We start from the raw sequence: 16,438 nt of genomic DNA, 5'->3' as shown, positions 1-16,438 counted from the left end.
CCCACATTTTTCTTTTTAAAAAAATTTTTTAAAAAGATTGTATTTATTTATTCATGAGACACTGATAAAGAGGCCGAGCCCACAGGGAGCCTGATGGAGGAATTAATCCCAGGACCCCAGGATCACGACCTGAGCCAAAGGCAGATGCTCTACTACTGAGCCACCCAGGTGCCCCACATCATTCATTTAAATTAATATTTGTTACTTGTGGTTAAAAATGAAACATGAGGGGATCCCTGGGTGGCTCAACAGTTTGGCGCCTGCCTTTGGCCCAGGGCGCGATCCTGGAGTCCCGGGATCGAGTCCCGCGTCGGGCTCCCTGCCTGGAGCCTACTTCTCCCTCTGCCTGTGTCTCTGCCTCTCTCTCTCTCTGTGTCTACAATAAATAAATAAATAAATCCTAAAAAGAAAAAGAAACATGAAAATATATTTTTCAGGGAGAAAAGACTCCATAATGATATATAGGGTATGATGCCAAGTATACAAAATATTTAAGTCTGTCTGTATGTGCTTAGTCAATGAACAAAAATATTTACAGTACTAACTTCTAAGTAATAGAGCTATGGGTGATTATTTACTTCTACATATTGTCTAATAAAAATTATTTACAAAATTACTGCTATAAAAAATTACTGCTATATAGGGTACCCCCAAAATTTTTTTTTAGATTTTTATTTATTTATTCATGAGAGACATAGAGAGAGAGAGGCGGAGACACAGGCAGAGGGAGAAGCAGATTCCATGCAGGGAGCCTGACGTGGGGCTCGATATGGGTCTCCAGGATCACACCCTGGGCTGAAAGCAGCGCTAAACTGTTAAGCCACCCGGGCTGCCCACGGGTACCCAAATTTTAACAGAAAATTCCAGTTGAACTCTTATCAACACAAAGTTATAGATTATTTTTGCCCTTTTTTTCTGAAAACACAAAATTTTTTTTTGAAAACACAAAATTTAATAATTCACACAATTAGATAATATGAGCAAATCCAAAATAATATGTAATATTAGATATAATATTACATAAATAAAAATCTACCAAACGTACATTCAAACAAAAGCACTTATGAATAGAAAGGGTAAAAAGAAGCTGGTAATGGTGTTTGTCTCTAGAGTAGGAAATGAATAACTATAAGACACTGTTGTGTCTTTGAGATTTTTGGTACTTTTGTATTATGTAAATTTTTTAAATTCAAGAAATAATTAAAAACAAGGAAAACTAAAGACATAGGTTTAGATTCCTCCAACTACTCTTTTCAGTCACTTTTTGGTCCTTTCCTTACACACAAAACTCTTTTCCATTGTTAGATTTGTTTGCTCTGGTTTTGATTTGACTTACTGCCAAAAATGTACAATCTTTCCTGTTGCCGTGTTTAGATAATAAATAACTAGAACCTGTTTTTCCACTAAATGTTTCAACACTGAATGTTGTCGATAATTTTTGCCTTCTTTGCAAAACCTCTCACAATGCTGCTCTTAAAGGGGATGTGACTGCTGAGTTTGACCTCGATTTCAGTTAGGTGAAGTTTTGTTTATACAACAGCCTTGATGTTACAATTAAGATTTGTAACCATGATTGTTGCAGGATAGTTGTCAACTCAAGGGCTAGGTCTAGACATTCACTAGTCTCCAGATTCCCTCATGCAAGCTCACTCAAATAACCTAGTGCTTTTCAACTTCCTTCTTCCTTTTTTTAAAAAAGATTTTATTTATTTATTCATGACAGACACAGAAGGGCATAGACATAGGCAGAGGGAGAAGCAGGATCCCTGTGGGGAGCCTGATGCGGGACTCGATCCCAGGACTCCAGGATCACGATGTGAGTAGAAGGCAGATACTCAACCATTGAGCCACTCAGGTGCCCCTCAACTTCCTTCTTCCAATTGTAACTTCCATACACTAACTTGTCTCTTCTGAGACTGAAAAGCATGAACCAGATGTGTAGAGAGAAGACATGGAGGCAGTACAATGCAGCAAAGATAGCCTTTTCAGCAATGGAGGCAAAGAGAAAAGTCATGGAACAGATGACTTTCTAAAGTCTCTTCCAGACCAACTAGTGCATATAGAATATTTACTTATGTTGCCTCAGGTTTAGCTAAGCATGGTTTGCAGATTACTCCCATGGTTACATAAACACTGTATGTGTTAATTTATAAATTTTGACACTAGCCAATGACAGGTGGTTTGTGTGCAAAGACCATGGTATTTACACAGAGGAGAAGTAAGGACAGAAGGAGCTAATGAACATTGAAAAGGTGGTAAAGTTAATAAACTCATGGCAAAAATTAACTACTGAGGCACTTGTAAAAATGTTTCATCTGAATTCCTGAGCATCCATTTGCTTTATCAAGGTTAAAAGTATCAAGAAATGGGGGAATGGTGGATTGGATATGAGGACTCTGAGAAACCTCTAAGTACTCTTTCAACATTAGTAGAGAAGACAAGTAGACCACTAGACTGGAACCAAATTCCACAAGGAGGCAGACAGAGAGCACTGAAAGATCTAAACAAAAAGAAGTGCCAGATGTGAAAAATCAACAAGCTATAAACAATCTGAATAGAATAACAAGGGAAATGGGAGTTAAAAGTGTGAGAACGGTAATTCAAAGTATTGAGAGTAAACGTTAAACATGCCAAATAAATCACATGTCATCATGACCGAAACGCTTTATTGTACACGGTCTGAAACACCAGTTCTGAGAATTGCTTCATAAGAGTTACATAGGAAGCAAACAATAAGAAAAAAATAGCAAAAGCAAGAACACAAAGATCAGAGCATGTATATGAGATTACAGCTTAGCAATGGCAGTTATATTGGTGGGGCCAGTTTAACTCATTGATGTGATAGATGGTTTAAAATTGAGAACATTTGCATACTGAATAAACTTCTTAATCCATTTGATACAAAAATGTGCTATTAATTTGAAGGAAGGCATTTCTTATATATTGCCGTTTTATTTGGAGTGTGTGTGTGTGTGTGGGGGGGGGACCCGGGGTGGGGAGGAGAGAAAATCTTAAACAGGCTTTACACTGAGTTTGGAGCCAATGCAGGGCTCGATATCACAACCCTGAGATCATGACCTGAGCTGAATCAAAAGTCGGGTCAAGATTCTGTTGCTTAGCTGACTGAACCACCCAGGTGCTCCATATTGTCTTTTTTAAAAATATATTGATCATTAATTCATCACCAGGACAGATTTTTGATAAATTGTGCTTATTTTGGTTTTTTGTTTTGTTTTGTTTCAAATATTTTATTTATTTGTTTGACAGAAAGAGAGCACAAGCAGGGGGAGCAGCAGAGGGAGAGGGAGAAACAGACTCCCCGCTGAACAGGGAGCCCCAACCTGAGGCTCAGTCCTAGGACCCTGAGATCATGGCCTGACCGGAAGGCAGACCCTTAACCCAGGTGCCCCAAATTGTGCTTATTTTGAACTGTCTTAATTACATGTGGTTTTACACATATTAAATATTTCATATCCAACTTTAAAAAGGGAAAGAGAATATAGACAATTCTTTTAGAGTCAAGAGAGAGTTTTTGCTTTTTTAAGATAACGGGTAATGGTGATGAGGATGATCCATGGAAAGGTAAAAATCAATGTACAGGAGGAAGAAAGGACACTGGCAGGACTGAAATCCTTGAGGAAGCCTGAGGAGATGGAATCCATGGCATTAGTAAAGAGGTTGCCCTTGATTAGAAGTAGAACCACTAGCCAGGTTACATGGAAGAGTTGCAGGTAGGTTGGTAGATGTGGTGTCGGGAGAAGGTACACATTTTTTATTGTGTCTGTTTTCTCAATGAAATGATGAGAAAGGACACTAGCCCTCATAGCATCAAAAACTTGTCAGGGAGAGAGAACCAGTGGGAGTGGGCCAGAAGGTTAGAGAATGGTAAGCCTGAAATTCTGATTTTGAGGGGGTGAAGTAACAGAATGACAGCTCAAAGGGATGGGCCAGCAGCGAGGGGCTGAGATGGAATTGAAGGAAAGACCTTAGGATGCAAGCAAGTCAAGGAACTGGTAGAGAGGCCTGCAGGTTGCTTGGGCCATTTGCCAGATTCTTGAAATCACCTGACATTGATGTCAGATCTGGAAAGAGGGAAAAGGTATGGAGCAGTGGGCGAGGTTCTAAATTTTTCAGAGAGTAGGAGTGACTGGTAACACCTCACCTGGTAAGGGAGGGTAGTTGGTGGTCAAGTCTGATGCTATGTGCATTTAAAATTAACATTTTCATAATTATGTAAATAAAAATTTTATTAATGACCATTAATGCCTGCCAGAATAGAGGTTACATCAAACAGAGTCAGTTTATATTAAATGAAAAAAATCAAAAATATTTTTAGATATTTAGCAACGAAACCAGAGAGCAACTTAGTATCATGACCATTAAAGTTATTCATAATCTTACAGGATGAATAAGAAATTTTCAGATTCAGAAAGTGGCCAGTTACATTTCAACTTGAGAACTGTGAGAGGATTAAATGATAACACCAATTCCTATTATTTGGAATAGGACCTGACAAATAATAAGTACCTACTGAAAGTCATGAGGGAGTCAAACTAAAAGTGACCACCTATGAAGGAAAAATTCTAAGTCTGTTTCACCGCTTTTTCTACATTGTCTTAAACCAAAACCAAAACCAAACTCAACTTTTATATCTTTTTAAAAAATATTTTATTTATTTATTCATGAGAGACACAGAGAGAGAGGCAGAGACGTAGGCAGAGGGAGAAGCAGGCTCCTTGTGGGGAGCCTGATGAGGGACTCCGTCTTTGGACTGCCAAAGGCAGATGCTCAACCACTGAACCACCCAGGTGCCCCCCAATTTTTATATCTAAGGTCACCTTGATCTACCCTGGCTATCCCTAATTTGTAGGCCAGATGTTTTTTCCTAGTATTTCTTAGAGGAGTCTTGTGTCAAGAATAAACTCCGCTTTTGGGTAAGTACTGGGGGAGAGATGTGATCACTGAAGTTGTGAAAACTGGCTGACAATATTTTTATAATCATGGGGTATGTATTAAGATGCCAAACCCAGAATCTATAAGGTTAAATATATTTGATCACTTAAACATGGCAAAATGTATTTGAAATAGAAACATCACTCCTCTGTGCCCAGGCTCCAACCCTTGTCACCACTTTGGTTTTCTCTGCTATACTTAACACCATCTGATGTATTTTAATTTATATGTGTTTATTTATTTATTATTTATTGTCTCATGCTTCCTTTCTCCCACCACAAAGTATCCCATAAGGGCAGGATTTTGTTTTGTACTGAACTATAACCCCAGTGCTGGGAACAGGGTTGATTACCTATTAGGCACTTAATACATGTGTTAACCAGATATGTATGTGGGTTTACGTGTGTGCATATGTGGGTGTGTATATACACACACATATATATGATTCAAATGTCTTTTTGTCTGTACTTTAATTCTTTGCAAGAATATCTCTGAAAAGTCCTTGATTAAAAAGGAGGAGAATAATTAACTTATGAACACTTCAAGTGTTACCTTACATTCAGGTTAATTTCTCTGTTGAATTTTACTTGGCTAATCCTGTTTTGTTGAGCTCTCAATGTAGGGGGGAAGCACATTTTTTTTCAAGGGATGATTTTTTTCTTCCAAATCCTTGATCACCTCTGAATCAGATTAAGTGCTTTGTTCATAAACTGCTGAAAACCTGTTGCTTATGTTTTATCAGTTCCAGAATAATCCAAGAAAGAACACATAAAAATTTCAAAGTGGCAGAAACTGAGCTTCCTTTTCCCCATATTTTAGGATACAGTTTTCTTGGCCAAATGGAGAGAATCTGGGTGTCCCTCTGCTGACATAGGAAGTATGAATCTGATGCTACCTTCCACCACCCCAAACCCAGGACTCAGTGAACGGGGCCCATCCTTCCACCCTCACTGCAGCAGATACTACTACTTGGGTGATTTCATTTCGTGGTGCTGGTGGTCTTATTTAGGATATGATTGGGAGATGGGGTGACCCTCCAAATTGCATTTACCTGTTTATTTCTCAAGGGCTGAACCACTTCCCTAATGCACAGCTCGAGATCATTGAGGTAGTCTTTTTCCGTCTGTATCAGTTCCTTGATGATTTTCGAACGCTTTGCCATCATTCTCTGCATCCGATGCTCCTCCTGAGTTAGGGTCTCAGTGGCAGAAGCCCCGGCCTGTGGAGTCATCTTTTCTGTTAAATAAAAACATGTATGTACACGTGAGACATTCTGCTGCAGTTTCTTGTTCCATCCTTACAAATGATCCGCTGTGGGACTGTTGTTAGCAGGGAGAAAGGCATAGTGCCTTCAGAGTATGTTCTTAGGAAGAAATGTGTGGTAGTTTGCCCTAAGGTTGGAATCCCATGAAACTATGAGCAACAAGGGACGTGACAATAGATCCTTCTAACAAGTTGGCTGAATGACACTTGACTGTCATGGCTTGTCTTTAAAATATCCCATTGCTACTATATTAAGTTATAAACCTGGTCTTCAGGCCAGAGATAAAATGTATAAAAACCAGTTCAGAACCTCTTCTAGACACATTTGCTTTTAAATCAAGGGATGATTTTTAACTAGTAAATGGGACATTTTCCCATTTTGTCCCTATTGTTAGAAAGAATTGCCCCTCATTCTCAGTGAGTAATATGCAAACCTCAGTGAAATGGAAAGCAATTCATGTGAGTGAAATTTTTCTTTCAGTTCACAATCCAAACCCATGAGGAGTGTGGAAGTGGTGGAATGGGATACATGTCAACTAGAATTTCTGATGGTGCATCTTCACTATCGTGCATATCTCGTTATTTCAAAATTCTTGAACTGCCAAATGGGAAATTTCAATTAAAGAAACCCCAGTGCCAAGGAGACACTGAGATAAATGGGAAGCTTCACATACAGCCAAGGTTTTATATAAAGTATAATGTGAGAAAGCTAAATGTCTTCAAAAATGAGCTTCCCACAGCAATGTAGAATTTTGGAAGTCACAAACTAGGTCACAGATGAAATCAGAGCAGTGATAGATAGTAAAGCAGTGTGCATGTGTGTGTAAATGAATTTTCTTCAAGCTTGAAGTCATCACAAACTCCGTGTTCATCCTAGTGTCTGCCATCAAAGAAGTAATTTTATTTCCTTTAAAGTTAATATGATTCTAGTAACTGATATGTGAGACACCTTCAATGCTGACACCACCTCCAAAAATGTAGAGCTTTACAAAAGGGCTTGTAAAGAGTCTGTAGGGGAAATGGTATACAGGTCACAGTGTATGGAAATGGAAATAAAAAGAGGATATTCTCTTGGCCAATTCCAGAAACAAGGACAGGACTGGAGAATCATTATAGTAGAGGGTTCAACGTAATGGCTCAACGTTAAAGAGATTGCTCCTAGAGTGTGAAGAGACCCTTCAGAAGTAATGAGCACTTCTCACTACCTGGCCTGTTCATTCCAGGATTTCAGGCAGAGGCTCAATAATCACACATCTGTGGAGGATGCTGTGAAGGTATTTCCAGTGTTTGTTTGGAAGGTGCCCTAGACTGGTCTTTAAGCAATCCTGACTTGCAGGTGAATATGCTTCCAGACCATTTGCCCAGTAACTATTCTTCCCTCATCAGAAAAGAAGATGGACTTAACAAATGGCATCTGAGCACACAGTTTTACAAGGCTGGGGACATTTGGTGCCAAAGAAGTCATCTCCATAAGTTCTATTAAGAAGAGAAAGTCTGTACAAGGAGAGAGAAGGAATGCATGAGGTGGTCTTCAGCTTTCATAGCTTGAGTGATGTTATGAGAATTTTTGGATGCTTGCTAATATTTTTATTGGAAAGTAGAAGGAGCCTGCCTCTTAGCACCCCACATTTGAAAGGAAAAGTTACAGTGAGGCATCATTACTATGAATTATTTTGTATATAAAAGAGGAAGGCAGGTCACTGATGAGGACAGATGCAGTGAGCAGATTGTATACACAACTTGACCTTTGTGAGCCTCCTTGACAGGGCAGAGGGGGGTGTGGTGGGGCTTCTTTTCTCCTGGGTTATATGAATAAACTCATAGAAAGAAACTTCCCTAGTAGAGAGCTGACAAACTGTTTCGGATAGTATTCAGTTCTTACCCAATTCCTTGAAAATAAAAGGGAACCTGTTGAAAGACTGTTCTGATAATCTGCTCTTCTAAGTTCCAAACTTTTTGTGCATAATATAAATCATCTATCAACTATTTGGGGGTCTAGCAAGGAGAAAGGAGTCTTTTCCAAGCGTGAGCAAAGAAATATCCCTAAAATACATTCTCAGGTTCCCTTTAGTTCTGAATTCCAGGACTCAATTACTATGTCAATTCAAGTTATTTCACAGCAGTTCCAGTTGCTGCATTTTGAATGTCCAACATCAGATTTATTAATTAAAAACTGCCTAGATACTGTAGGACAGCTCTACAACATGTTCAGAACCAAGTTAGGGGGTCATGGTGGTTGAAATAAAATATCAGTCAAGATATTCATCTTCAGAAACTTCTCCCTACAGGTATAAAACCTTCTCAGAGAATTTGAAGTTGAGCAATCTCATGAGATACCTTTGTTTGCTCTTTTGACTCAAGTTTACTGCAGGAACAAAGAAAGGCCTGGCTTGCATCATTTCATGGTCCGATCTCTATTTGCCTTTCTGAAACCAACAAACTATACAATGCACTGTGGACACAAGTCTTATTTTTATAAGATCATTCCCCACCTTTAAAACTTGCATCTTTTAGTTATACTATGTTTTTACATATAAAACTATTTGTAATACATGACTATTACCAGCATAGATCACCCAAAGAGCAGTCAGCTATAATAACCTTTTCTTTCTCTATACAGCAACAGAGGAGTTAAGCATTTACGAAAGAAGGAAAAACAGACCTTTAGAAATGAATATTTTCTAGCAGTTAGCATAAACTACAAAACTTATGTCAAAATTAAAGTGAGATAGGCCAAAAGGCTATGTAGATGGTTTTAATCAAAGTATGCCTCTGTGGGGGGCGCCTGGGTGGCTCAGTTAAGCATCTGCCTTCAGTTCAGGTCCTGATCCCAGGGTCCTGGGATGGAACCCCAAGTCAAGCTCCTTGCTCAGTGGGAAGTCTGCTTCTCCCTGTCCCTCTGCCCTCCCAATCTTGCTCATTCTCCCTTTCTCTCTGTCAAATAAAATCTAAAAAAAAAAAAAAAAAAAAAATGCCACTGTGTATGCAAACATTTGCATGTAAATGGCATGCCTTTCCTACCCTCTATTTCTTTCACCTTCAAGCTTCAGTTTTCCAGCAGTGATCATCAATTTTCATTATTCTAGCAACAGATTTCATTGGGAACTTATATGGAAATTCCTGGCCAAGGAAGTTTATATAAAAGGAGGTGGCTGCAATTTGGGGGAAGAATAATCAGACTTAGTATCAGCTCTGCCAATCTTAGCAGTAAGAACATGGTGGACAAGTTAGTTATCCCTATGGAGACTCAGTTTCCTCATCTGTAAAATAGGAATGAAAATCATTATAGCGTCATCAAGAAGACTGAATCAAATGAGCCATGTAGAAGCTCCTTGGGATCTTTGAAACAACCTAAGTATTTGTTATGTCTATAGACATTGGAATGCTAGGCTTCATTTCTCTGTACTCTCAAACTGTTCCACCACCTCAGGCAAACAATTATCCCATTTTAAAGCCATCAACTTGTCAAGAAAACCGCATGATTCTGAAGTATGGGGACAGCCATGTTCAGATGAGAAAGGAAAAAGAGATAAAATAGGGGTGCTGCTGTCCAGGCAAAGTAAGACACAGGCTGGGGTTTGGCATCCTGAGTAACTTCCCTGTGTTGGATGTATGTATGGAGAAAACCTTGGTTTTTAGGAAGATGAAAAGGCACCCAAAGGTAAGAATATAGTTGGGGAGGTCTGAAGACAGTGACAGCCCAGGTTTCGCTTAGAGTTCATGTACGCTCCTTCTGCTTTGTTGCCATCGCTATTGTTACTACTGCTTTGGGGTGGATTTTATTTTTTTTTTATTTTTGTAAAGGGGGGGGGGAGGGGGGAGTTTTATTTGAGACTTTATTTGAGAGAGGGAGGGAGTACCTGTAGTGAGGAGGGGCAGAGGGAGAAGCAGACTCCTCAATGAACAGCCCAGTGTGGGGCTGGATCCCAGGACCCTGAGATCATGACCTGAGCTGAAGGCAGATGCTTAACTGACTGCGTCACCCAGGCACCCCTTTGGGGTGGATTTTAAAGAGAGATAATTGATTTATTTTTTCCCTGTATGATAAAATTATACATATTGTAGGGATTAAATTCCCAGACTGTGCACTAGACTTTCAGGGTTTTTTTTTTAAAAGATTTTATTTATTTGTTCATGAGACATACACAGAGAGAGGCAAAGACATAGGCAGAGGGACAAGCAGACTCTCTCTGCAGGACTAATGTGGAACTTGATCCCAGGACCCAGGGATCACGACCTAAGCTAAACGCAGATGCTTAACCACTGAGGCACCCAGGTGACCCTAGACTTTCAGGGTTTCAAATGCACCTCTAACATTATCAGATCTGTGGCCTTAGACAAGTTATTTAACTCTTTTTGTGTCCTGCCTTATCTGTAAATTAAGGGTAACATTAATAAAATCTTATAAAGTGATTATGAAGATAAAATGAGTTAATGTTTGCTAAATACAGTGGTGCTTGGCAATATCTAATATAGTAGATATTGTGTATATGTTCGTTATAATTATTAGATGTAACTGTTATTTATTACCTATAATATAATTTTCACCGTATTATTAGTTGTATTTCTGTTTAGGGGATAATTCTCCTCAAGTATTTCCATGTACTTACAAAAATAGATAGTTTTGGTTTTTTTTGTTTGTTTGTTTTGTTTTTGTTTTGTAATAATGGACTCATGTGCATATTCTTCTGAAATTGCTTTTTCAACTTTACAGTATTCAGTGGCTATCTTTTCTTCAGTGTATATATATATATACACACATATATATATATATATACATATATCTTTATTCTTTATAATAGCAGAATACTTGTCAGGCACTGTCACTTGCCTGCCCAATATCTAATCTCCTGTTTGTCTTTTATAAATTGAATGCTGAACAGATAAAAATTCTTATTTTTTAGATTCTTTTTCAATCTATTGTCGATTTATGGTCAATAAGATATAAGCAAAAATCTCTGAGAAGGGCTCTCAGGACTTGGGACAAGGAAAACTTGCCTGGAATACCTTTTCTTTCTTCCTCTACATCTCATTATTCTTGCCTTCTTTTTCCAGTCTGGAATGTGGATGTAAGTCCTGCAGTAGCTATGCTGGCATCATGGTGTGATCGCCATGGGGATTAAGACCTACGTACAAAGGATGGCAGCATGGAAACATATAGAGTCTTCTAACTGCTAGACTTTTTGCCTGAGATACATAAATTTCTATGTGTTAAGCCACATTTTGCTATTGCTTTAAGGAAAATACCTTCCTATCTGATAGAGATTTTGGTGTCTGGAAGTATAAGTGCTATAAGTAACATAACCTAAAATATGAAACCCAGCTTAGTAGGGGAGGAAGGATATTAGGAAGACATTTTGCAGTCTGGGGAGTGGGTAACCATCACTATTCAATAGCAAAATATTTGTCAAATCTATATCTCTGCATACCAAGACATATAATTAGGGGAAGTGGTAGAAAAAATTAAAAATATTAGCGTGCACTGATTTTTTCTTGCTGCTTTCAGCACAATCATACAAATGAGATTTGAACTCAACCACAGCTAGTTAATCTACAAGGTGAGATAGAAGAAAAAGAAAAGCTAAAAAAAGATATTCTGCTAGTGATTTATAATCTAAATAGACTGAGTGCCAATTGCATTGAAAATGTCAACTGTTTCCATCCTCAAAGTGAAGTCCAAGAGAAGCCCAAGAGATAGCTTTAGCAGGTGATGAGACTGGTGCCTTCCTCTTCTACAGAGTTCTTTGCCATTCCAGAGAGGGAGAACACACCAGCACAGATAAAGTTGTGGGTGGTACCTGAAAGACTACTAGTGGCCATTAGGATAAGCGCATTCTACTAGTGCCAAATCCTGCCTACTTGAGCCCCAGCCGTTAGTCTGACTTGTGGATCTCTGCAAATCTCCTGTTGTACTTCTGCTTGAAGAGACTTCTGGGCTTTGGAAAACATCTCTGGACATTAGTGGTACTGACTTACCTTTATGCTATTAATAGGCTTTTTCTTGGTTTCTATAATCTAGATTCTTGCCCACTGTAGTAGGCAAAATAATGGTCCCCTGAGGGAGGTCCACATTCTAATCCTCAGAACCTTTAACTGGAAAGTTACCTTCCATGGCAAAGGGAAATTTGGATATGATTAAGGTTACAGACTCTGAGATGGAGAGATATCCTGAATTATCTATGTGGATAATTCCAGATCCATAAATAAATAAATAAATCCAATCACATTAGTTCTAAAGAGCAGAAAAGCAAGCAGAAGAGAACACAAGAGAAGTTAAAGTGAGAGAGACCTTACCCACCATAGCTAGTTTTGAAGATGGAGGATGGGGGCTAAAAGCCAAGGAACGTGGGTGGCCTCTGAAAGCTGAGGACAATCTTTGGCTGTCAGCCTTCAAGGAAATAGGTACCAATGAGCTGGAAGAGTAAGGAATGGATTTTCCTTTCAAACCTCTAGAAAGGAATACAAGTGTATACACACCTTGATTTCAGCCTGTGAGGCTCTAAGCCACTTTCAACTCAGGCACTTGAGCTTTTGACTAAGGGAAACTGTGAGAGAATGCATTTGTGTTATTTTAAGTCATTAAATTTGTGGTGATTTGGCACAGCAACAACAGGAAATGAATATCCCCCATATACTAATCCCTAAAATATCACGTTCCCATGCTTAGACTGCTCTTTTTAAGAACGTTGAGCATGCTTGTAAGACCCCTCCACCTTTCAGGGATCCTCAGTAAATCTTCCTGAAATACTCATTCAAGATTGCCTGTGCCATAGTAGCTTTGTGATTCAACACAAGGAGTTCATCACTTGGTGAGAATAACTGATAAGACCTGACCAAGGCTGCTTTCAAGAAGGGAGAGGTTATTGCTTGCAGCAAGCAAGATCACTGGGGATAGCTCCCAAAGTAGTGTCTCCGGGAACAGCAGGCTTAGCTTGGTGATATTGAGCTGTTCTCATTTTGTGGTTACCAGGAAGCTCTGAAAGCTCCTGTTTTCATCTTATGCCAGGAAATTCTGCAAGCTGCTGTTTCACCTTGCCATCTCCTGCTTCAGCTTTTTCAGGATGCTCTGCAAGTGTAACTGAATGAATAGGGTTAAAGCAATATTTCCAAAATTTTCCACTGCAGGAAAAATGGCTGCTACCCCTGCTGACAACTTAGGCTTTGCTAATAAAACAAGCATGGATTGCCTGTTGGACTTTTTCCTTCAATCTATTTCTTAGGTTTTGTTCAATGTTTTGGTTTCTAGTACAGGCCAGAAAAATCACACTTGGAAGATAGAGTTGGACAAAAGTTTTCAATGAGATAAATTTTAAAAACAAACCAGTGAAGAGAAGAAATAGATAGATGACTATGGAAGAAAGGACATGCCAGATATATTTCACAGACCATGAAAAAGGAATCCAAACTTGCTTGATGGAGATTCAGAGGCATTGGAAAAAGCAAGATAAAACATTTAAAGATTCATTTAAAATTAAATTTAAAAATTATCCTAAAGTATTTCCAATAAATGGACAAACCTTCAAAAATATGTAAGAAACCTCCCAAGGGCAGGAACAAACTTTAAGCATACTCCTTCAGGGAGGCTAAAACCTCCAAACCACCTGAACGCATCTATGGAAGTTGGTGAGGATTTGTATGTCTGTGGTAAGGAGGCAGGACAGGTGGAACTGGAATCTGGACAAGATCTTGAAGAGCACAGAGCCTAGTTAGAGAAACAGCATAAAGCCCAGAGCAGAAAGGAGACACACTTAGGAAAAGGTGAGCTAATATATATAATCCTCCAGAAGGGAGAGACCACAATAAAAATCATTTGTCTCAGCCTTGGTTCTGGGTAGTGATAGAAAAAAAAGCAGAATGGGCGAGATTCCCCAATAACTTGGGGACATCGGTCAGCTCTCATCTGAATTTGGGGCTCGTGATCACTGAACATTTAACAAATAATTAAGAACCTATTATGAGCCTCAAAGCATCCTAGGGGCTGGGACACAGCAGTATAAAAAACATCAAAAAACAATCCCTTTCCTCATGGAGCTTAAATTCTAGTTTTTTAGTATACAGAGTTATTTAGTGTACTAAAAGTGGTATGGAGAAAAGTAAAGCAATGAGGTCTCTAGGAAGTGTTCAAAAAGTGTGTGTTTTTAAATAAAATGGTGGGGAAGTTCTCAAATTAAGGTGAGAGACAATTGTGCAGTATTTTGAACACGTAAACATCTTCCAAGTGTTGCAGGAAAGATAAAAGTATCGACAAAATTTAGATGCTTTTCAATTAAGAAACTGTGTTAAAATTTGTAGGCCAACCATTAAAATCACAGAAATAATGATTTTGCAGAACCCTCAGATACAAAAAAAGGTAATGAGAAAAAAAAAAAAAGCAATTCAGAAGAAGAAAAGAGAAAACAGAGAGGAACAAGTACAAGAGAGTAGAGCCAAATATATGAGTGAATCAAATGACCAGAATACCAAACTGGGTTTTAAAAAGCAAGTGGCTATGTGTTGTTTACAAGAGAGAGAAAATAAACACAAAGAGGGTTTGAAAGTAAAAAGTAAAAAAAGTTACTGAGCCAATACTAATTAGAAGAAAGATAGTGAACTGTTTTTATATCTGACAAACTTGAAGACAAAAGTAAAAAGTGAGCACTCTATAACAATGATTTGTTCTTCCTGACATGAACATTTTAATTTTGTGTGTACTGAATAACATGGTTTCAAAATGTGATGAAAAAAGTAAAAGAGTTACAAGAACAATTTGACAAATCATCTGTAGTAATGGTTTTATAAACACATTTCAGTAACAGATCAGTTAGGGTAGAAAAAACATGTGTACTCAATAATTTGAGATTTCACATTCTGTTGAAGGATAAGCACAATCTTCATGAAAATACAACATATTCTAGGCCATAAATTTCAAAGACTCAGTACTTAAGAGCCACGACCACAATAAAGCGATTAAGTTAGAAATCAATAACAACAACAAAAATTTAAGTCCTATTTGTTTTGGAATTAAATAAAAAACTGATAGGCCATAGAAGAAATCATAAAAACAAATAGAAGATACAGAATTCAAAAGATAAGAAAACTATTACATGCATGTGTAATGTAGCTAAAGCATTGCTTACAGAAAATGTGTAGCCTGAAATTCATGTATAAGAAAAGAAGCAAGATTGAAAATTAATGACATAACAATCTAAATAAGAAATTAAACGAGGAGAGTCGCCTGGGTGGCTCGGTGGATGAGCGTCTGCCTTTGGCTAAGATCTTGATCCCCAGATCCTGGGATTGAGTCCCACATCGGGCTCCCTGCATGGAGCCTGCTTCTCCCCATGGCTGTGTCTCTGCCTCTCTCTTTCTCTCATGAATAAATAAATAAAATCTAAAAAAAAAAAAAAAATGGGGGTGGGGAGAATACAGTACAGCAAAAGAAAATACAAGAAAGAAAATTAAGAACAAAACAATGAAATTGAGTAGAACTTCAACCTAGGTCTTGTATAATTCCCACAGATATTTTACAGGGAATATGAGATCACATGCAAAAAAGTCCTAAAACACAGAAGGAAACAAGATGCCATGAGTCAGATAAGGAAAGAAAACAGCACAGTTATACCCACAAAGCTTAAGATATTGGAATTATTAGAGATGTATTTTTTAAAGTGTATTTAATAGATCTAAAGAAACAAAAGGTGGTTTGAGGTTATAAGCAAGAAACAGGAAATTATAAAAATGACCAAGTAGATTTGAAAAGAATGAAATATGACTTTGAAAATTAAAATTTGTAATGAAAGTTTTAAAACTGAGTGGAATAAAAACCTCAATAAAGGGGTAAAATCGTAAATTATACAAAGCAGAATTAATGAATCAAGCCAAAGATGTTACAGGGAATCTAACAAAGAGAGGTGATGTGATGTCCAAATGCAACACAGCATAGGAGACACTGAGAATTGAACGAGAGCATCTAATAAATGCTTAATTGGAGTTTCACAAGGTATAAGAGAGAATGTAAGGGAGAGGCAAGAAGTGAAGTACTAATTGCTGAGGACTTTTCAGACTTTTGAGAGACATTAATCCTCGGAATCAGAAATTATAATGAATTCCAAACGAGATAGAAAAAATTAGAAAATCACACCTAGACATAGTGTTTGAAACTTCAATATGATGAGAATGAGTAGATCTTAAGAACAGGCAGTAAAAAATGACAAATCACCTAAAAAGGGGGCAACGATTAGAC

The 16,438-nt window shown here is 38.1% G+C and overlaps 1 protein-coding gene across 1 annotated transcript in view; it reads right to left on the bottom strand.

Annotated features, from left to right (window-relative positions):
• ARHGEF38 (Rho guanine nucleotide exchange factor 38) overlaps window positions 1-16,438 on the bottom strand; it is a 123,454-nt gene that overhangs the window by 84,560 nt on the left and 22,456 nt on the right. The window contains exon 2 of the mRNA XM_041757691.1: window positions 6,005-6,189. Coding sequence (XP_041613625.1) covers window positions 6,005-6,189 — 185 coding nt within the window. The remainder of the gene's footprint in view (window positions 1-6,004; window positions 6,190-16,438) is intronic.

This window comes from Vulpes lagopus, chromosome 6, assembly GCF_018345385.1.
Source record: "Vulpes lagopus strain Blue_001 chromosome 6, ASM1834538v1, whole genome shotgun sequence".
Taxonomy (NCBI): Eukaryota; Metazoa; Chordata; class Mammalia; order Carnivora; family Canidae; genus Vulpes; species Vulpes lagopus.
Note: the sequence above shows the minus strand (reverse complement) of the source record. Positions and strands in the feature narration are given on the sequence as shown.